Raw genomic sequence first — 23,490 nt, forward strand, 5'->3', positions numbered from 1 at the left:
TTTGACAGTTTCTTCTTAGCATGCCAACTGAGTAACAGTTTCACGCTGATGGGATGTCTGGCCCGTCCAGATGATGTGGGGAATTAATCAAAGGTTTCATCAGTTTGTAGTTAAGTTAACAAGTACAGCTGTGAGTGCTTCTCTTAATCTTGTGGTCTTTTATTTACATTGTTTTGAAAATTGAGTTTGTTTCTCCAGCTGTTTGCTCTGAATCTGTCTGGTTTTGAGTTTATTTTGTTTCTGATTCAGTCTCTGAATTCTACTGAGTGAGTCGTTTCCTTGTTTAGATGGTCCATTTTAGAGAAGTGATTTGCTTCCTGGTAATTTCCTAAATCCACAGGAGACAATTTGTTATTTCAACAAAGGAATTAGTAATCCTTTTGTCAGACACTGTCCACTCTAATCAGATACTGCATCTTTCTTCTCATCTCTCATCTAATTGCCTGTCAGAGTTACACATTACTATGAATGCCTTCCTTTTTTGACTGCCATGCATGAAATGTCTCTATTCACTTCTTTAATATTTTATCAATGTCATTGGTAATTTAGTGTGCCTAATGCCCAACCTCCTCACTGAGAAAAAGCTTGCATTCCACAGAATTAGCTTGCAAATAATATCCTAGTTCAAAAGAACAAAAAAAATCTATGTAATGTGTGTGTGTGTGTGTGTGTGTGTGTGTGTGTGTGTGTGTGTGTGTGTGTGTGTGTGTGTTTTTTTTTGTAATATTTGTTATGTTATAATGAGATACAGTCGTTTGATTTTCACATTTTGTCCGTCAGAAACCCAGGAGTATGAGAATGAGGTGAAGCAACTTCAGAAGATCAACAAAGATTTGGAGCAAGAGGTACATCAGTTACGTACACAAGTGCAACAGCACCAAGGCACTTCAGACAGAAGTGGACGTGATTCACCTATACTTGCACCTAGCGTCATGCTTTCTGCAGTCACTAAAACACTGGCTCGTAAAGTTGTCAGTCAGTTAGGTGCTGATGCTTCCTCTGTGATTCAAGACAACAATCTTGAAGACAGTATGAGGAAGGTAAAAAAGTATGTACGTAACTTTTTATGTGCTTCATTTTTCAACTACCACACACCAGTTCCCAGGAGAGATGGTTGTAAATGTTACAGTACAGAAACTGGCATTTGGTATGAAAGCCGAAAGAATTTGGGGTGTCGTGTGTCTGTTAGTTCATGAAATACTGTTATTTGAAAATTGCGTGGTTAAGGCTAGATTTTTTTGTGACTGAGCCTACTGTCCTTCTCACTACCCTTATGTGAATATCCTTGTCCATATTTTTTTGTGTTTGGCACTTTATAATAAATTAGAAACAGTAGTATTTCGTAATCACCAAACTGTTTCCGTGGTGTAATTTCACCATTACATACACATGTCTGTGCTACAATTTTCCCAGTGCCGGTACTAATTTTCTATATATTGGCAAAACATTTCAGTAATGCAGAAGCTTTCTTAATTATACATTCATAATTATGAATTGCTTTGCAAATGTTTATATATAATTATTATTGCCTACATGTACATGTCATGAGGAGGGTGAAATACTTATTTTGTGAACTTGCCGTCTGCCACATAAAGAGAAAAGAGTATTAAGATTGTTCAATGTGAGAACTGTATATGAAGTGAAGTGTTCATGACTGCAGTCATTTGAATAACATTTGCTGTATGCACTTGTCTTATGACTTGTTACACATATTGTACATCTGAGTTGCAGTTATAATGTCCATTATTTATAGGGTATAGTAGCCTAGAATGCACCATCCCAAACCCCTCCATACTGAAGGGAATCCACTGAGTTGCTTTGTAAATGTTAAATAAGACAGTGACACACACACACAAATATGCAGACATGCATGTCAACATACACCTTGATATATTACCCAAAACAGTCAAGCACAGCTGTTTAGTTCTTGTTTGAGAACTATTATAGGAAAGTTGCAGGATGCAAACTAGGAATTGAAAGCAAGTAAGTTAATTGAACATCAGTACAAAGTTCAAGCTCCAGGAGGTTCACTTGAAGCACAGAAAATGGCAGTGGCTGAAAATTGCCTGCCATATTGCACAGGAGCTAGTGACGTAACAGATTATGCAGTACTGATCATGATAATAAGAGATACTGTTACTTGTGGATTTAATTGAAATTAAGAGATTATGCATTATTGACTCGCAGCACTTAACAAGCACCCTCTAAAAACACACTAGAGAATTTGTTCCATCATTCCCAGCATTTAAGATGTGGAAAAAAACACTTGAAGTCATGAGGTGAAGTTGGGGGCAGAACAATAGTAAGAAATAGTTCAGTATTGCAGTCCTCACTTAGTGACTTTCTAATCACCTGACTGATACGCATGTGCACAATATCCAGATTTGGATTGAATCCAACTTTCAACAATTATTTTTGTTTTACTGCATTAATGTGTGTAATCAGTAGAAAACACAAAATTAACAGAATGAACACAATTCATATGTTATATTTGGCTCTCAGAAGGACACAGCATGTGTTTTTTTACCACTTACTAGCCTTAATATCCTGTCCAAAGGCCTACTACTTCAGTGACCATCTGCATCCTGTGAAGAAGGGAGTCTATGAGGTTAGTAATCACACTTTCACATTCTGCCGCCTCCTTCCAGACTGCTCGAATGACGTTCCGAAGCTAATTGTGGGTTCTTGCTGCAGGTAGGCCAGTTTTCTCACATTGTTCATTCAGTCTCTGCCCATAAGTTTCCAATGGGGCTGAGGTCTGGTGCAGGAGAAGGCCATTTGAGAAGAGGAATCTTATTCTGTTCAGGAAACCACTCCTGCACCACAGCTGACACATACAGACTGATCCTGCTGGAAACAGATTAATTCCTCAAGATACAGTTGTTACACTGATGAGATCATAACATTACATGTAATAACAGCATCAAGTCAGATAACTATCCCGTGGAGCATCCCAGGTCCACAGAAACACATCCAGCCCCAAATTGCCCAATAGGCATGGCTACAGTGAGATGACTAGTGAATATGTTTTGAGTTGAAATGGACACCATGCAGCCGATAGACCTAATACTGAAACATCGTTCACTGTGGAAAATACTGATACATCAAAATAAGATTACATTGTGCCAGCCACAATAAGTATTTTCCTCAGCAAATGCTAATGATTAGAGTCAACCATCATGGGGATTCCTCATGACTGCCACAAGTTTGCTTTGTAGTCCGGCCTCCCAAAGCCAGCAATGAACCTTGTTCTGCTACCTGGCAAATGCAGTAATATGTTTCATCTGCACCATATTTAAAAACTGATTTACCTGTGGTGTGTTTAATTGTTCATTATCCTTGTATGTAAGTATGAGGGGCTTCGTCCCGCTGTAGCCCTCAGTGGTCCACAGCAGTCCACCCACCCCACCGCTGCCCCATACCGAACCCAGGGTTATTGTGTGGTTCGGCCCCCAGTGGACGACCCCCCCCCCCCCCCCCCCCCCCCCCCAGTAACATCTCATGCCAGATGAGTGTAACCTCAAATGTTTGCGTGGTAGACTAATTATGGTGTACGCGTATGTGGAAATGGTGTTTGCGTAGCAATCGTCGACACAGTGTATCTGAGGTGGAATAAGGGGAATCGGCCCACATTCACTGAGGTAGATGGAAAACTGCCTTAAAAACCATCCACAGGCTGGCCGGCACACCGGACCTCAACACTAATCTGCCGGGTGAGTTCATGCTGGTGACAGACACACCTTCCCACTTGGGAAGCAGCACGTTAGACCGCGCAGCTAGCCTGGCGGGCTTTCATTAGCCTTGGCCGATGCCAGTGTCTAGTTCCCATAGCCCTATTGCATTCTCTAGTATCATGATAGTGTTTTCTGCATTGTTGCCATACCATGCTCTAGTCTCAAACACTGTCAAAGCACCACCACAAGCACAAGGATGCTGTCATGAGTACCCTATTGACCATGAGGCACAGCTCATGAATAAACTGGATGGACTCAAATGTGAAGTGTTTAGGATATCTGATCTTGATCAGTGTACTGCAATTGTTATGCAGGGTGATCATTAATAAAACCAACAAACTGCAGGGATGGATTCCTCACTGAAAATGGAGGGAAAAAGATCCTGTGAACATATGTCCAGAAATGCATTGTTGCCACAATAGATGATACTGACAAATTAAAGTTTCTCTGATCATGTGCTGTGTGTTCCTTGTGTGTTGCAGGCTGTTTTATAGATTTAGCATACTGTAAACACCAGAATGGTCCGATATGTTGAGAAGAAGCAGAGATGGTGTTTGTATACGGCCAAGCAGATGGAAAGAGTTGAGTCATCACAGCTATATCAAAACAAGTACCCTCACAGACACCAATCACGTCACACAAATTTTCAAGTCCTTTTTGGATGCTTATGTGATCATGGGTTCTTTGAGACAGATAAACATGCAGGGAGAAGGCAGACTGTGCATACACTAGATGTGGAGGACCGGGCTCTAGTACAAGCCAGGCAAGTGGACTGCCAACATGGTGTAAGCCAAAGTACGATTATGTGTATCTTGCGTGACAGCTGCTACCATCCCTGTCACCTGCAACAAGTAAAAGGGTTATCAGCAGCTGATTTCCCACCAAGGGAAGGATTTTGTCAATGTTTTTTTTGTACCAGACCATCACAATTACAGTATTTCTGTCATCAGTCCTATTTACCGACGAACCAACTTTTACCAGAACTGGCATCATCAGTCTGCATAATCGTCATCCGTGGGCTGCAGACAGTCGTTGGGGAATAATTGAGACATCTCATCAGCATCAGTTCAGCATCAGTGTGTGGGCAGGGATTCTTAGCGACCACGTACTTGGACCGTTTATTATTCCACAATGCCTTGACGGAGCAACGAACTTGTACTTTTGCAGAATACTCTGCCTGGGTAGCTTGTGAATGTGCCTTTGGCAATACGATAGGTTCTGTGGTTTCTGCGTGATGGAGCACCACCAAACTTCCTCATTGCAGTTTGCTGACACCTCAAAATCCTCTTTGCCAGGTGCTGGATAGGACGCAGACACCCTGTAGCATGACCTGCTAGATCACCAAGTATTAAACCCAGTTGATTTTACCTCTTGGGGGATCTGAAAAGCGATATGTATTCTGAACCAGTTCCTGATGTGCAAACCCTTCAACAGCATGTTCACAGCACATGTGACACTATTCGGAGAGAGGCCAGAACATGCAGAAGAGTGCCCATGATGTGACTTGTGAACGCGTGCATTGCATCCCCTTTGAACACCTGTTGTGACATGGATGTGACGCAGCTCTGCACACTGTCCATTTCCGGACACATGTTCATACCACCTTTTTTCCTCCTTTTCCTGTCAGGAATCCGTCCTTGCAGTTTGTTGGATTTATTAATGTTCACCCTGTAGAACAAAAGATGTAACGATAGCTGTAACTCTCAATGGTAGACTCTTCGTCCATGCAGCAGAATACAGCCATCACATATGCATGTGATTCTACAAGGCTGTTAAGCAGTCTAGTATCTGTAAAATATCCACAAAGGTTTTATGGCACTAGACTTAAGGAAAATGCTGGGATGGTTCCTTTGAAAAGGACATAGTCGATTTTTTTGTGTGTGCTTCTGCAATCTGTGATCTCACTCCATTCTAATCTATAATTGGGGTTGTTAAACCCAAATCTTACTTTCTTCAATGGTCTTTAAAAGATAGCTTCCAGTTTTTACACAATATTCTCTCTCTGGAAAAATCCACCCTCTCTGTGGTTAACCCATAACTGTTTCTTCCTTATTTACATCAGTTTGACAGTTTATCCAAACAAATTTGTGTAAAAATATCATGGACACTTAAATACATATGACCAAACTATTTGTTTCTGTGAAGTGTGATCAGTGAGGGATATTAATAGCTGATCCAGTATCATATACCTGAAATGAAGATTGTCGAAAAACGTAAAGTAATTCCATGTAGATTTGAATAAGATTTAAGAGTTTAGAATACTGTCAAAATGTTAACTGTAGGTGATTTGATTCATAAATTACATCGTGTAAAGTTCAGAGCAACAAGATTGTCAGAAGGAATCTATTTAGTGCTAGAAGGAAAATCAGTATGAATAAAGGAAACGTTAAAAACATGTAGATAAAAGGACAGCTTTTTAAGGGAGTGGCAAAACTTGGTATGGGAAACTAGTTGTACTAAGTGGTAGTAGCAAAAATGGAAAAAAATAACAAAATGAAACTCTAAAGTGAAAGTACTCTTAAATGTTATTATAGAATAATGTCAACAGAAAACTAAATGATACATCATCACATACTCTTCCACTTCTGTAAATCATAGAAATCATCTTAATTTGATTACTGAAGCAATCTCTTCATATCTACACACATACTCCACTAACCAGCATCACTACCCTATCACATAGTGCAATATTTTATGCTCTATGCTTCATTGTTCCTAATTTTGTCATATCAACAAACCTTGACTGCCTTTTATATCTTGCTAACTTATACTTTGTTCTTATTTGTCAATAGCTCTTCTGTCTCCATCTTTTGCACAAATAACCACTTGTGTTTTGTCATTATACACTCTGTCATTTTTTTTATATTTTTTATACCACCACACGTAAAGTGACATTTGTACTGTGCTCCAAATGTATAGTTTTGGGAATTTGCTACTCATCTGTAGGCCAATACTTGATAAAACTTCTTTCTTTTGTGGGATTAGTATTTGCTTAACTATGTGTGGGTTTATTTACTTAACTGATTTTATTATTTAATGCACTCTCCCTTCCTCAGTAGCAAACTTACTCCAATTAACAAGTTTGTTTGCTTGGCCATCCTCCACAGCAAGCACAGAAATATATGTTATGTAAATAAAAAATGCGTTCTGTTGCTGCATTGTATTTTATTCTCTCAGATGCGTTTCACCTTTTTTCATTTTAAGGCATCCTCAGTAGGATCTTTGATGATAAAGAGTTGTGATACACTTTCGTTTTGATATGTATTCTTTTTAGATTATAAAACAGTTCACTTTTCATTTTTTTATGTAAATAAGTGATTACTTGTTGGTTTAAGAATCGTGAAAGAAGGTTGTATATGTGGAAGAGGACTGGAGACACTGGAAGATTTCAGATAGATTGTATAATGGTAAGACAGATTTAGGAACCAATTTTTAAATTGTAAGACATTTCCAGTGGCAGATGTGGGCTCTGACCACAATCTGTTAGATATGAACGGTAGATTGAAACTGAAAAAAAAAAAAAAGTGGGAATTTAAGGTGGGACCTGGATAAACTGAAAGAACCAGAGGTTGTAGAGAGTTTCACAGAGCACATTAGAGAACAATTGACAAGAATGGGGGAACAGTAGAAGAAGAATGGGTAGCTTTGAGAGGTGAAATAGTCAAGGCAGCAGGGGATCAAGTAGGTAAAAAGTTGAGGGCTAGTAGAAATCCTTGGGTAACAGAAGAGATAGTGAATTTAATTGATGAAAGGAGAAAATACAAAAATGCAGTAAATGAAGCAGGCAAAAAGGAATACAAACGTCTCAAAAGTGAGATCGACAGGAAGTGCAAAATGGCTAAGCAGGGATGGCTAGAGGGCAAATGTAAGGATGTAGAGGCATATATCACTAGGGGGTAAGATAGATACTGCCTACAAGAAAATTGAAGAGACCTTTGGAGAAAAGAGAACCACTTGTATGAATATCAAGAGCTCAGATGGAAAACCAGTTCTAAGCAAAGAAGGGAAGGCAGAAAGGTGGAAGGAGTATATAGAGGGTTTATACAAGGGCGATGTACTTGAGGACAATATTATGGAGATGGAAGAGGATGTAGATGAAGATGAAATGGGAGATATGATACTGTGTGAAGAGTTTGACAGAGCACTGAAAGACGTAAGTCAAAACGAGGTCCTGGGAGTAGACAACATTCCGCTAGAACTACTGATAGCCTTGGGAGAGCCAGCCATGACAAAACTGTACCACCTGGTGAGCAAGATGTATGAGACAGATGAAATACCTTCAGACGTCAAGAAGAATATAATGAGTCAAATTCCAAAGAAAGCAGGTGCTGACAGGTGTGAAAGTGCTGACAGGTGTGAAAATTACCGAACAATCAGCTTAATAAGTCACAACTGCAAAATACTAACATGAATTCTTTACAGATGAATGGAAAAACTGGTAGAAACCAACCTCAGGGGGGGTCAGTTTGGATTCTGTAGAAATGTTGGAAGACGTGAGGCAGTACTGACCCTACGACTTATCGTAGAAGACAGATTAAGGAAAGGCAAACCTACATTTCTAGCATTTGTAGACTTAGAGAAAGCTTTTGACAATGTTGACTGGAATACTTTCTTTTAAATTCTGAAGGTGGCCGAAGTCAAATACAGGTAATGAAAGGCTATTTACAATTTGTGCAGAAACCAGATGGCAGTTATAAGAGTCGAGGGACATGAAAGGGAAGCAGTGGTTGGGAAGGGAGTGAGATAGGGTTGTAGCCTATCCCCGATGTTATTCAATCTTTATATTGAGCAACCAGTACAGGAAACAAAAGATAAATTTAGAGTAGGAATTAAAATCCATGGAAAAAAAATAAAAACTTTTAGGTTTGCTGATGACATTGTAATTCTGTCAGAGACAGCAAAGGACCTGGAAGAGCAGTTGAACGGAATGGACAGTGTCTTGAAAGGAGGATATGAGCTGAATATCAACAAAAGCAAAATGAGGATAATGGAATGTAGTCAAATTAAATCAGATGTTGCTAACTAAAGAAATTAGGTTAGGAAATGAGACAAAGTAGTAGATGAGTTTTGCTATTTGGGGAGCAAAATAACTGATGATGGTCCAAGTAGAGAGGATATAAAAGATATAAAATATAGACTGGCCATGACAAGGAAAGCGTTTCTGGAGAAGAGGAGTTTAACACTGAGTATAGATTTAAGTATGAGGAAGTCTTTTCTGAAAGTATTTGCATGGAGTGTAGCCATGTATGGAAGTGAAACATGGTTAATAAATAATTTAGACAAGAAGAGAGTAGAATCTTTCGAAATGTGGTGCTACAGAAGAATGCTGAAGATTAGATGGGTAGATTACGTAACTAATGAGGAGGTACTGAATAGAACTGGGGAGAAGGGGAATTTGTGACACAATTTGACTAGAAGAAGGGATTGGTTGGTAGGACATGTTCTGAGGCATCAAAGGATCATCAGTTCAGTATTGGAGGGCAGCATGGAGGATAAAAATCATAGAGGGAAACAGAGTTGAATACACTAAGCAGATTCGGAAGGATGTATGTTGCAATAGGTACTTGGAGATGAGTAGCATGGAGAACTACACTGAAGACCACAACAACAACAACAACAACAACAAGTGATTACTTACTGTTCTTCATGTTTTCAGTTGCTATCAGTGTTTCCTCTCATCTGGTCACATGGAGGTTGCACTATTGCTCTGTTTACGAAACATAAGCATGTTTTTATGTTTCAAACCTTTTTTGTTCCCACTCTTTGAGCATGTTTTTGTGTTTCAAACTTTTTTCTTCCCACTTTTGATTTAGTTTGCCCTTGTTGTTGTGATTCATTTTCAGTCTTCTGTCACTAATAGAGACATAACACTGATATATATCATCCTGTGTAGTTTGTTTACGTACAAGTACATGTACATGTGTATGTTGCCAACCTAACATAGTATATGCTGGGAAAAAAACCGCATGCATGAATTCTCTCTCTCTCTCACACGCGCACGCACACGCACGCACGCACGCGCACACACACACACACACACACACACACACACACACGTGTGTGTGCGAGCACATATAAACATAATAGAAATGAGTAGATGTTAGTTTTCAGCATGTACTTCATTTGGTTGGCAACATGTATGTGTATATAAACAAACCAAACAGGATGAGATACATGTCTATATTAGTGACAGGAGACTGATTATGCATCACAACAACATGGGCAAACAAAATGAAAAGTGGGAAGAAAAATGTTCAAAACTCAAAAACAAGCTTATGTTTCATAAATAGAGCGATAGTGCAACCTCCATGTGACCAGACAAGAGGAAACACTGATACCAATTAAAAACATAAAGGACTGTAAGTAATCACTTATTTACATAAAAAGCGAGAAGCGAACTGTTATATAATCTATGAAGAATACATATCAAAGCAAAAGTGTATCATAACTCTATCATTAAAGATCCCACTGAGGATGCCTTAAAGTGAAAAAGGCGAGACGCGTCTGGGAGATAAAATACAATAATGAGTTTGCTTATGTCTTGACCACATTTTTATTTTCCATCAACCTTACACATTTAAACTTTCCGTCATTTTCCAAGGCTACAAAAAAATGACATAAAAGTGGTATCAGGCGATGTGAAAATATGATTCATTTCACCATTGATAAGAGGCATGTTATGATGACCCAAACTGATACCAAGTGATAATTTTGGGAGCCAAGTGGACTAGACCACCAGGGGGCACTGGGTGCATGGTGCACACTGCAATGTGTTTTTGTTTACAGTAACAATTTTCATCATTACTACGTATAAAATAATTTCATTAGTCAGTATGGGAGTCATTTACAATGTTTTGCAAAAGGTCTTACTTTACAAAACAATATGTTAGTTTTTTCTAATCCACTGTAAAAGCGGACTGATTGGCACTGGAGCCAGCTGTCAGTTAACAAACAAATCTTTTGTTTTATTTACAACTTACAGCACGCAAGTGGCTACTATGAGTAAAAGATTATAAATATTTAATAAAAGTTAAAATTTGATAAATTACTAGAGGGTTGTAAGGAAACTGATTAAAGTTGGCACACTTAAGATACCGCACATAAGACATTCTGTAGTTGTATGACTATAAAGTTGTTTTCTGTAAATAACAAACATTGTAGATCACCATGCCACAATTAAGGGAAGGGGAGGGGTCAAGGGGTACACAACATATTAAAAAATCCTGTAAAACAGTTTGAAATATTGTGACTCAAATGTTTATAAAACGACAGCTGCAATTAAATAACGCAAAAGCTTTGCTATACTCAGTATAGGACAAAGTTGGTGATAGAAATTTCGTGAGTAGATCCTGCCGCAATGAAAATTGCCTTTAATTTAATGATTGCCACCCCAATTCATGTATTATATCCACGGTATGCTCTTCCCTATTTTGCTGCCCTTCTTTGAACTTTTTCTATGTCCTCCGTCAATCCTATTTGATGTGGAACCTTCAAATCCCAGCAATTCCCCGATTTGTTAATCATAATTGTTCCAGTTTGTTATTCGTAACTGTAATCCCTAATTATATAGTTGAATGTACAGCCTTTATATTTGCTTGTTTTCTCCTCTAACTGAAAATTAGCAAATTCCTTTTAGTACTCATTTGGATGACTTCACACTGTTCATTATTAGAGTAAATTACCACTTTTTGTGCCATACAGATATCTTGTCTGAATAATTTGCAATTTGTTTTGATCATCTGATGACTTTACATGACAGTGTCATCTGCAGACAATCTAACGAGGGCTGCTCAGATTCTCTCTTAAATTTTTTATGTAGATCGTGAGCAGTAGAAGTTCTGTAACACATCCTTGGGGAATACCAGATATTACTTCTGTTTTACTCGATGATTTTCTGTCAGTTCAGGCAAACTACGACCTTTCTGGAATGAAAGTCACAAATACAGATGCGCATATGAGCTGATATTCCATAGCCACACAGTTTGATTAGAATTTGCTTGTGAGGAATGATGTCCCCTGTTGATAACACTCATTATGCCATGCCAAAAGCTAGTTGTGTTTCACAAGAACAATATTTTCTGAATCCGTGTTGGCTATTTGACAGTAAATAATTTTCTTTGAGGTGATATATAATTTTTCGAACACATTACATGTTCCAAAATCCTACTGCAAATTGATGTTAGCAGTGTTGTTGTTGTGGTCTTCAGTCCTGAGACTGGTTTGATGCACCTCTCCATGCTACTCTATCCTGTACAAGCCTCTTCATCTCCGAATACCTACCGCAACCTACATCCTTCTGAATCTGCTTAGTGTATTCATCTCTTGGTCTCCCTCTACGATTTTTACCCTCCACGTTGCCCTCCAATACTAAACTGGTGATCCCTCGATGTCTCAGAACATGTCCTACCAACCGATCCCTTCTTCTAGTCAAGTTGTGCCACAAACTTCTCTTCTCCCCAATCCTATTCAATACCTCCTCATTAGTTACGTGATCTACCTACCTTATCTTCAGCATTCTTCTGTAGCACCACATTTCAAAAGCTTCTATTCTCTTCTTGTCCAAACTATTTATCGTCCATGTTTCACTTCCATACATGGCTACACTCCATACAAATACTTTCAGAAACGACTTCCTGACACTTAAATCAATACTGGATGTTAACAAATTTCTCTTCTTCAGAAACGCTTTCCTTGCCATTGCCAGTCTACATTTTATATCCTCTCTACTTCGACCATCATCAGTTATTTTGCTCCCCAAATAGCAAAACTCCTTTACTACATTAAGTGTCTCATTTCCTAATCTAATTCCCTCAGCATCACCTGACTTAATTTGACTACATTCCATTATCCTCGTTTTGCCTTTGTTGATGCTCAACCTATATTCCCCCTTCAAGACACTATCCATTCTATTCAACTGCTCTTCCAAGTCCTTTGCTGTCTCTGACAGAATTACAATGTCATCGGCGAACCTCAAAGTTTTTATTTCTTCTCCATGGATTTTAATACCTACTCCGAATTTTTCTTTTGTTTCCTTCACTGCTTGCTCAATATACAGATTGAATAACATTGGGGATAGGCTACAGCCCTGTCTCACTCCCTTCCCAACCACCCCTTCCCTTTCATGCTCCTCGATTCTTATAACTGCCATCTGGTTTCTGTACAAATTGTAAATAGTCTTTCGCTCCCTGTATTTTACCCCTGCCACCTTCAGAATTTGAAAGAGAGTATTCCAGTCAACATTGTCAAACGTTTCTCTACGTCTACAAATGCTAGAAACGTAGGTTTGCCCTTCCTTAATCTAGCTTCTAAGATGAGTCGTAGGGTCACTATTGCCTCATGTGTTCCAACATATCTACGGAATCCAAACTGATCTTCCCCGAGGTCGGCTTCTACTAGTTTTTCCATTCTTCTGTAAAGAATTCGCGTTAGTATATTGCAGCTGTGACTTATTAAACTGATAGTTCAGTAATTTTCACATCTGTCAACACCTGCTTTCTTTGGGATTGGAATTATTATATTCTTCTTGAAGTCTGAGGGTATTTCACCTGTTTCATATGTCTTCCTCACCAGATGGTAGAGTTTTGTCAGGACTGGCTCTCCCAAGGCCATCAGTAGTTCTAATGGAATGTTGTCTACTCCCGGAGCTTTGTTTCGACTCAGGTCTTTCAGTGCTCTGTCAAACTCTTCACGCAGTACCATATTTCCCATTTCATCTTCATCTACATCCTCTTCCATTTCCATAATGTTGTCCTCAAGTACATCGCCCTTATATAGACCCTCTATATACTCCTTCCACCTTTCTGCTTTCCCTTCTTTGCTTAGAACTGGGTTTCCATCTGAGCTCTTGATGTTCATACAAGTGGTTCTCTTCTCTCCAAAGGTCTCTTTAATTTTCCTGTGGGCAGTATCTATCTTACCCCTAGTGAGATAAGCCTCTACATCCTTACATTTGTCCTCTAGCCACCCCTGCTTAGCCATTTTGCACTTCCTGTCGATATCATTTTTGAGACGTTTGTATTCCTTTTTGCCTGTTCATTTACTGCATTTTTATATTTTCTCCTTTCATCAATTAAATTCAATATTCTTCTGTTACCCAAGGGTTTCTACTAGCCCTCGTCTTTTTACCTATTTGATCCTCTGCTGCCTTCATTATTTCATCCCTCAAAGCTACCCGTTCTTCTTCTACTGTATTTCTTTCCCCCATTCTTGTCAATTGTTCCCTTATGCTCTCCCTGAAACTCTGTACAACCTCTGGTTTAGTCAGTTTATCCAGGTCCCATCTCCTTAAGTTCCCACCTTTTTGCAGTTTCTTCAGTTATAATCTACAGATCATAACCAATAGATTGTGGTCAGAGTCCACATCTGCCCCTAGAAATGTCTTAAAATTTAAAACCTGGTTCCAAAATCTCTGTCTTACCATTATATAATCTATCTGATACCTTTTAGTATCTCCAGGATTCTTCCATGTATACAGCCTTCTTTTATGAACCAAGTGTTAGCTATGATTAAGTTGTGCTCTGTGCATAATTCTACCAGGCGGCTTCCTCTTTCATTTCTTAGTTCCCAATCCATATTCACCTACTATGTTTCCTTCTCTCCCTTTTCCTACTACCAAATTCCAGTCACTCGTGACTATTAAATTTTCGTCATCCTTCACAATCTGAATAATTTCTTTTATTTCATCATACATTTCTTCAATTTCTTTGTCATCTGCAGAGCTAGTTGGCATATAAACTTGTACTACTGTTGTAGGCGTGGGCTTCGTATCTATCTTGGCCACAATAATGCATTCAATATGCTGTTTGTAGTAGCTTACCCGTACTCTTATTTTTAATCATTATCAAACCTACTCCTGTATTACCCCTATTTAATTTTGTATTTATAACCTTGTATTCACCTGACCAAAAGTCTTGTTCCTCCTACCACCGAACTTCACTAATTCCCACTATATCTAACTTTAACGTATCCATTTCCCTTTTTAAATTTTCTAACATACCTGCCCAATTAAGGGATCTGACATTTCACGCTCCGATCCGTAGAACGCCAGTTTTCTTTCTCCTGATAACGACATCCTCTTGAGTAGTCCCCGCCCGGAGATCCGAATGGTGGACTATTTTACCTCCGAAATATTTTACCCAAGAATACGCCATCATCATTTAACCATACAATAAAGCTGCATGCCCTCGGGAAAAATTACGGCTGTAGGTTCCCCTTGCTTTGAGCCGTTCGCAGTACCAGCACAGCAAGGCCGTTTTGGTTAGTGTAACAAGGCCAGATCAGTCAATCACCAGACTGTTGCCCTTGCAACTACTGAAAAGGCCGCTGTCCCTCTTCAGGAACCACACGTTTGTCTGGTCTCTCAACAGATACCCCTCCGTTGTGGTTGCACCTACGGTATGGCTATCTGTATCGCTGAGGCATGCAAGCCTCCCCACCAACGGCAAGGTCCATGGTTCATGGAGGGGGGGGGGGGGGGATGTTAGCAGTAAGGGCCAGTAAATTACTCCTATTTCCTTTCTTTGCTATTGATATGACTTCTGAGAATTCCAGTCTTTAAGTAAGGATCTTTGACTAGCGAGTGGTAGTATATGATTGCTAAAGTATGGTGCTGTTGTATCGGCATACTCTGAAAGGAAACTGATTGGTATATGGTTTGGATCAGAGGCCTTGCCTTTACTAAGTGATTTAAGCAGCTTCGCTACACTGAGGATATCTAAGTTACTCATATTGGCAGTTGTTCTTGATTTGAATCCTGGAATATTTACTCCATCTTCTTTGGTGAAGGATTTATGGATTAGTATCACACTGGAGCCAGTAACAGTATCAGAAAAAAGAAAACAAGGCTATGATCTGGTAGTTTTTTGCCTACCTACATATATATGTGTTTGTACAAACATGTGACTGCATGCTTTTTTTAGACTGTGTTGCATATGTATCCATTTTAACAGATGTTGCCACAGTACTTTTTATTTGAGTAGATTAAATTTATAATGATTAAGATACTCTTTGCAAAGGGTCTGTTCCTTTTTTGAAGTTTATATGTTCTGTGGCCCAACTTTGTTCTGTTTGTGAAGCATGCTCTTTATTTATGTTAAGTTTCTCACTTGATTTGTGTTACTGCTTTAAAGAATGACACGTACAGAAAAGTATGTCTTTCATACCAGCCAAGAATGGGCTCTAGCCTTAACTGTACTGTTGCATCTTACATTTCTCCTTTTACTAGATCTTTAAGACTGTTAAATTAGTGCTTTTACAGAATTTAAAAAATCTATTTAAAACTATACTCTCACCACTTTGAAAATGTTTTCTTGTTACATTTCTTTTGGGCTGTTTCTCTGCATGATGTAATAATTTTTCTTTGAAGTCTTAAAATTGTGAACAGCACACACTATTCCTTGAAATAAGAGTTTTAGAGCTATTCATGTGTCTGAATGTGACATTTAGTATTATTAATTGTATGTAGTAATTAGGTAAACTTTTTTGTGTCTTTCAGTGTTTAATTTTCTGTCGAAGTGTGTGTGTGTGTGTGTGTGTGTGTGTGTGTCAGAAACAGGGAAACAGGTATCTACACCTACATACATACTCCACAAGCCATCCTTTCCAGTTCCACTTACAAATGGTGGTGGTCGGGTGGGGGTGGGGGGTGTGGGAGGGGGGGGGGGGAGACAAATTGAGCAAGGAGAAAAATAACTGTTGATAAGCCTCCTTACTAGCCCTAATTTTTCTCATCTTTATGGTCCTTATGTGAAATGTATGTTGCCAGCAATAAAATCTTTCTGCACTTGACCTCAAATGCTGTTTCTCTAAATTTCCTAAATAATATCTCGCAAAAAGAATGTCGTTTTCGCTACAGGGATTCCCATTAGAGTTTGTGAAGCATATTTGTAATACTTAGGTGCTGACTGAACTTACCTACTTAATATTTTAATAGTGTATCTTGTAATCTTCGGGTTTTTCCTCATTTATACTCTTATTACCGTCAATCTCTTCCCGTGCTGCCAATCTGCTGGATAGAGTGTTGATGGTGGGTTGTTTTGACCTCAGTTGGCTGAGTGCTGGTTCCCACGTTTCACTGAGACTTAACCACTGTCCGTATTTATCGAGTTGTTGGTCACTGGTATAAAGACAGCCTCCATTAAGACATAATTTGTAGTGGTAGGGTTTGTCTTGGCACTTCAGTTTGTTCATTGGAAGATTTTTATGGATTTGTTAAATTTGGTTTTCTGTGCTCATCACACTTTTCTTCAATTGTCTGTATAGTTTGCTCAATGTATGTCTTATCATATTTACACAGAATGTGATGGCCAGTTGATTTACAGAGCCCTGAGTCTCCTATCTCAATACCTAATAGTACTCTCATTTTCAGAGGTGTGTTGGTAACACATCTAATGTCATAACAAGTCAGCATTCAGCTGATTTTATTCAATACTTTGCCATCATATGGCAGGTATGCCATTGTTTTATTCTCCTCGTGTTGTGTTTGCAGGCCTATACCTTCTGTTTTAAGGCATGCAAACTTGTCTCTTACTTGATGTGAATCTTACTTTATTCTTTCTTGAATACACCCTTTTAAGGAGGTAGATTTTAATTTCTAGGCTTTCTTCATATGAGATCAGTGTACATAAGATACCATCACACTATGAGGGATGATGGTAGCTGGGAACTTGCATTTGACCAGGATGACCAAAAATGTGAGTGCACAATTCTCTTCCAGTGGTGCGCTCGATGCTGGGGTGGAGAATCTTAAAATGGTGGAGAAGTCTTGAACCTTTTCACACCAATGTAGACACACAAGAAATGTCATCAACATCTAACGAAGCATGTAGGGTTCAGTGCAGCTTTTTCCAGAGCTTTGTCTTCTAAATCTTCTATGACTAAGTTCGACAGTAATGGTGAAATAATGCACCCAACAAAGGCACAATTTGTTAGTTAACAACAGCTGCCATTGAAAAGAGATAATATAGATGTTAGGACAAATTCAAAGAATTTAGTCACAGTGTGCCGAACTCTCCCTGATCACATTGAGGCAGTCAGAAAGTGACATCCTGGCAGAGAGGGAGACTACATCAAAGCTCACCACAAGGTCGCAGTTACAAGGGCATAATGCTTGCATCTGTTGAGTGAAATGTACAGAGTTTATGGTGTCTACATCTACAGCTACACGATTACTCTGCTACTCACAATAAAGTGCCTGGCAGAAGGTTACTACTTCTACTGTCAGAGTACAATTGCAAAATGTAAAATTTTTGTGGCAATCCAACAGACAATAATTAAAAGGGAACCCTCCCAACAGGGTAAAAAGGAAGACCATCAAGTGCTGGCTAAGTATCAAATAAAATTGCCAGAATCCTTCCTCAACTTAACATTAAATGTATTTTTTATTCTGTGAAAATGTGGTAGGGCACATATCGGACAGACAGTAGACGGTTGAATCAAGGATTGCCAGGAGCACTGGAGAGCCACTGAATTCAACCATACCAAACATTCCACCATTACATACCACTGGATAGCTGCAGGAGACTCCATGAAATATCAACAAACTGAAGTTCTAAGACAAACTTTGTCATTAGGGGTTGTGTCTTAAAGGGTGGTATTGTGGTAATAGTGTGCAGCTGCCTGATCAATGGGTGTAGTAGGTTCACTCTCAGTAAGTGCGGGACACAGCACTCAGCTGACTGAAGGTACAATGGCGACTGAAAGTGACATCTGTGCCAGATAGTGCTGGCAGAAACACCGAGGGACCAGAGTTCATGCGCAGCATCCAGTGGTCGTGACCCCCCCCCCCTCCTACTCAATACCTGAAGGTGACAGCAAGGTGTGGTGCCATAATATTGTGTATCTACATCTTCATGGTTACTCCGCAATTCACACTTAAGTGCCTGGCAGAGGGTTCATTGAACCATTTTCATACTACTTCTCTACCATTCCACTCTCAAATGGCGTGTGGGAAAAGGAACACCTAAATCTTTCCATTCGCGCGCTAATTTCTCTTATTGTATTATGACGACCATTTCTCCCTACGTAGGTGGGTGTCAACAAAATATTTTCGCATTCGGAAAAGAAAGTTGGTGACTGAAATTTCGTAAATAGATCTTGCCGCAAAGAAAACTGCCTTTTCTTCAGTGACTGCCACCCCAACTCGCATATCATACCAGTGACACTCTCACCCCTATTGTGCGATAACATGAAACGGGCTGCCCTTCTTTGCACTTTTTTGATGTCCTTGGTCAATCCTACCTGGGAAGGATCCCACACCATGCAGCAATATTCCAGCAGAGGACGGACAAGTGTAATGTAGGCTGTCTCTTTAGTGAGTTTGTCGCATCATCTAAGTTTTCTGCCAACAGAGCGCAGTCTTTGTTTCGCCTTCCTTACAATATTATCTATGTGGTCTTTCCAATTTAAGTTGCTCGTAATTGTAATTCCTAGGTATTTAGTCAAATTGACAGCCCTTAGATTTGTGCGATTTATCGTATACCCAAAATTTACCGGATTTCTTTTAGTACACATGTGGATGACCTTGCACTTTTCTTTGTTTAGTGCCAATTGCCACTTTTCGCACCATACAGAAATTCTCTGTAGATCATTTTGTAATTGGAATTGATCGTCTGATGATTTTACTAGACGATAAATTACAGCATCATCTGCAAACAATCTAAGGGGGATGCTCAGATTATCACCTAGATCATTTATGTAAACCATGAACAGCAGAGGGCCTATGACACTACCTTGGGGAATGCCAGATATCACTTCTGTTCTACTCGATGATTTACCGTCTATCATTATGAACTGTGACCTCTCTGAGAGGAAATCGTGACTCCAGTCACACAACTGAGACGATACTCCATATGCACACAATTTGATTAATAGTCGCTTGTGAGGAACGGTATCAAAAGCCATCTGGAAGTCCAGGAATATGGAATCGATCGGAGAACCCTTGTCGACAGCACTCATTATTTCATGGGAATAAAGAGCTAGCTGTGTTGCACAAGGACGGCACTCATTATTTCATGGGAATAAAGAGCTAGCTGTGTTGCACAAGGACAATATTTTCTGAATCCATGTTGGTTATGTTCATCAAGGACTGCACCTCACTGGACAATCAAGAGCAATACAAACAATTACTTGCATTGTTAATCCATAGCCAACAAGGCCAGAATTAAAGATGGCAACTCAGTGTACATAAAATTAACACGTCACACAAATATTAACAATGTAAATCTCTGTAACATATAAGAAAAATGATTTGAAAGTTCCTCTGTGGCATATATGTAAGTGTAAGGTGTCAGAAATATATTCTCTAACTTATAGTAAAGTTGTCTTCCTAAATACAACACCAGGTCTCAATCTATGATCTGACCTGCTCTCCATTTTGACCAATAGAACATGTGACAAAAGTTTTAAATTTTTGTGTGATGCCTAGCAATACATACTTGCTGTTTGGCTCATTTAATTGCTCCATTCATAAACAGTCAGTTTTTCTCATATTCTAATCCAAGCCATTGCATTGTACTTGTTTTCTTTTTTAAAGAGAGATTTTACCAAGAAAATGTGCATAACAGATGAATAGTAGTAATAAGAATGATAAGTACTTATTTTTATTAGTTGTGACTCGAATTACAGCCAGACAAAAAAAAAAACACACACACACACACACACACACACACACACACACACACACAGTGGACGTACCCTGTGGTGTGTGGTGGCTGAACAGTTCTGGGACTGGAGTTTGCCACGTGGACTAGTGTGAGGCCTTATGGTGGACGGGGTGGGCAGGAGGAGGAAAAGATGGGGGAGGGCTTGATAAGGGGCAGCTACTGGCCTGGAGGGAGGCAGCAAATATTGGGTGTAGGAATGCAAGAGGTTAAGAGCTATGGACACTTCAAATGGCACCCTCCTATGCCAGTCCGTGTATAGTTCATCTAGAGGAAACCTTCATATCCTCCCAAAATTCCAACCTCGCGTCTGGTTCAGGTTCACTGATGATGTATTCATGATCTGGACTCAGGACCAGACATCCTATCCTCATTCCTCCAAAACCACAATACCTTCTCTCTTACCTGCTTCACCTGGTACCCCTCAGCCCAGTGTCCCACCTTCCTGGTTTTACCCTCCACCGCTATGATGACTTATCCATATTACTAGCCATTTCAGGCCCATTAACAACTCAGTTCCCACATTTTGGCAGCTCTTGCCCCTTCCACACCTAAATATTGTTCCCATTTAGCCTGGCCACCTGTGGACAGTGTATTATTTGCTGTGACAGGAATTCCCTTGCCCAGTATTCTGAAAGTCTTCAAAAGACCTTCACAGGCATGCACTGTCCCGCAAACCTAGTCTGGAAACTGATTTCTTGTGCCATGTCCTCTTACACACCTAATCCTTCTGTCACCACAAGCACCAACTATGAAGGTGCATCCACCTCATCACTAAGTATCATACTGGACTAGAGCACCTGAACTACCTCCTTTGCCATGATTTCGACTATCTATTATCAGGCAAAGAAATGAAGGACTCAGCATCTCAACTATATGGTGAGTGGCAACTTTCCTTCTCATAATATTGTGGTATTAGCTTGGTTAACCAGTTGATTAGGGAAAAATATTGAGTTCATGGTCAACCGGTTCCTTACATAGGTTTGACTCTTGACAGCTTCATTTCCACCTTCAGTATATGTTGAGGTGCTATGACTGTACAGGTGATAATCACACCCTGTTCAAAGCCACTATACAGCTAGTGTTCGTAAGCCTACATCATCTAGCATACATATTTTTTTACTTCAGTGTAAAATAATATATGGAGGCATTATACACTCCTGGAAATTGAAATAAGAACACCGTGAATTCATTGTCCCAGGAAGGGGAAACTTTATTGACACATTCCTGGGGTCAGATACATCACATGATCACACTGACAGAACCACAGGCACATAGACACAGGCAACAGAGCATGCACAATGTCGGCACTAGTACAGTGTATATCCACCTTTTGCAGCAATGCAGGCTGCTATTCTCCCATGGAGACGATCGTAGAGATGCTGGATGTAGTCCTGTGGAACGGCTTGCCATGCCATTTCCACCTGGCGCCTCAGTTGGACCAGCGTTCGTGCTGGACGTGCAGACGCCTCATCCAGTCCCAAACATGCTCAATGGGGGACAGATCCGGAGATCTTGCTGGCCAGGGTAGTTGACTTACACCTTCTAGAGCACGTTGGGTGGCACAGGATACATGCGGACGTGCATTGTCCTGTTGGAACAGCAAGTTCCCTTGCCGGTCTAGGAATGGTAGAACGATGGGTTCGATGACGGTTTGGATGTACCGTGCACTATTCAGTGTCCCCTCGACGATCACCAGTGGTGTACGGCCAGTGTAGGAGATCGCTCCCCACACCATGATGCCGGGTGTTGGCCCTGTGTGCCTCGGTCGTATGCAGTCCTGATTGTGGCGCTCACCTGCACGGTGATATGGCAGACAGGGTGAGCAGCCATCTGCAACTCTTTGCTGATGATGCTGGGGTGTACGGGAAGGTGTCATTGTCAAGTCACTGTAGTAGGATACAAGATAATGTAGACAATTTCTACTTGGTGTGATTAATAGCAGCTAGCTCAGAATATAGAAAACTGTGAGTTAATGCAGATGACCGCCCATGAACCATGGACCTTGCCGTTGGTGGGGAGGCTTGCGTGCCTCAGCGATACAGATGGCCGTACCGTAGGTGCAACCACAACGGAGGGGTATCTGTTGAGAGGCCAGACAAACATGTGGTTCCTGAAGAGGGGCAGCAGCCTTTTCAGTAGTTGCAGAGGCAACAGTCTGGATAATTGACTGATCTAGCCTTGTAACATTAACCAAAACGGCCTTGCTGTGCTGGTACTGCAAACGGCTGAAAGCAAGGGGAAACTACAGCCGTAATTTTTCCCAAGGACATGCAGCTTTACTGTATGATTAAATGATGATGGCATCCTCTTGGGTAAAATATTCCTGAGGTAAAATAGTCCCCCATCCGGATCTCCGGGCGGGGACTACTCAAGAGGACGTCGTTATCAGGAGAAAGAAAATTGGCATTCTACGGATCAGAGCGTGGAATGTCAGATCCCTTAATCGGGCAGGTAGGTTAGAAAATTTAAAAAGGGAAATGGATAGGTTGAAGTTAGATACAGTGGGAATTAGTGAAGTTCGGTGGAAGGAGGAACAAGACTTTTGGTCAGGTGATTACAGGGTTATAAATACAAAATCAAATAGGGGTAATGCAGGAGTAGGTTTAATAATGAATAAAAAAATAGGAGTGCAGATTAGCTACTACAAACAGCATAGTGAACGCATTATTGTGGCCAAGATAGACACAAAGCCCATGCCTACTACAGTAGTACAAGTTTATATGCCAACTAGCTCTGCAGATGAAGAAATTGATGAAATGTATGACGAGATAAAAGAAATTATTCAGGTAGTGAAGGGAGACGAAAATTTAATAGTCGTGGGTGACTGGAATTCGAGTGTAGGAAAAGGGAGAGAAGGAAACATAGTAGGTGAATATGGATTGGCGGGAAGAAATGAAAGAGGAAGCTGCCTTGTAGAATTTTGCACAGAGCATAACTTAATCATAGCTAACACTTGGTTCAAGAATCATGAAAGAAGGTTGTATACCTGGAAGAATCCTGGAGATACTAAAAGGTATCAGATAGATTACATAATGGTAAGACAGAGATTTAGGAAACAGGTTTTAAATTGTAAGACATTTCCAGGGGCAGATGTG

General features: G+C 40.0%; 1 protein-coding gene across 3 annotated transcripts in view; it reads left to right on the forward strand.

Annotated features, from left to right (window-relative positions):
• The window catches only part of LOC124781406 (rab GTPase-binding effector protein 1), a 200,779-nt gene that overhangs the window by 81,060 nt on the left and 96,229 nt on the right, over positions 1-23,490 (forward strand). For 2 of the 3 annotated variants that reach the window (XM_047253858.1, XM_047253860.1), the window contains exon 4: positions 781-1,052. In XM_047253858.1, coding sequence (XP_047109814.1) covers positions 781-1,052 — 272 coding nt within the window. The remainder of the gene's footprint in view (positions 1-780; positions 1,053-23,490) is intronic. The other variant, XM_047253859.1, reaches the window with a different exon arrangement.

The sequence above is a fragment of the Schistocerca piceifrons genome, chromosome 1, assembly GCF_021461385.2.
Source record: "Schistocerca piceifrons isolate TAMUIC-IGC-003096 chromosome 1, iqSchPice1.1, whole genome shotgun sequence".
NCBI lineage: Eukaryota > Metazoa > Arthropoda > Insecta > Orthoptera > Acrididae > Schistocerca > Schistocerca piceifrons.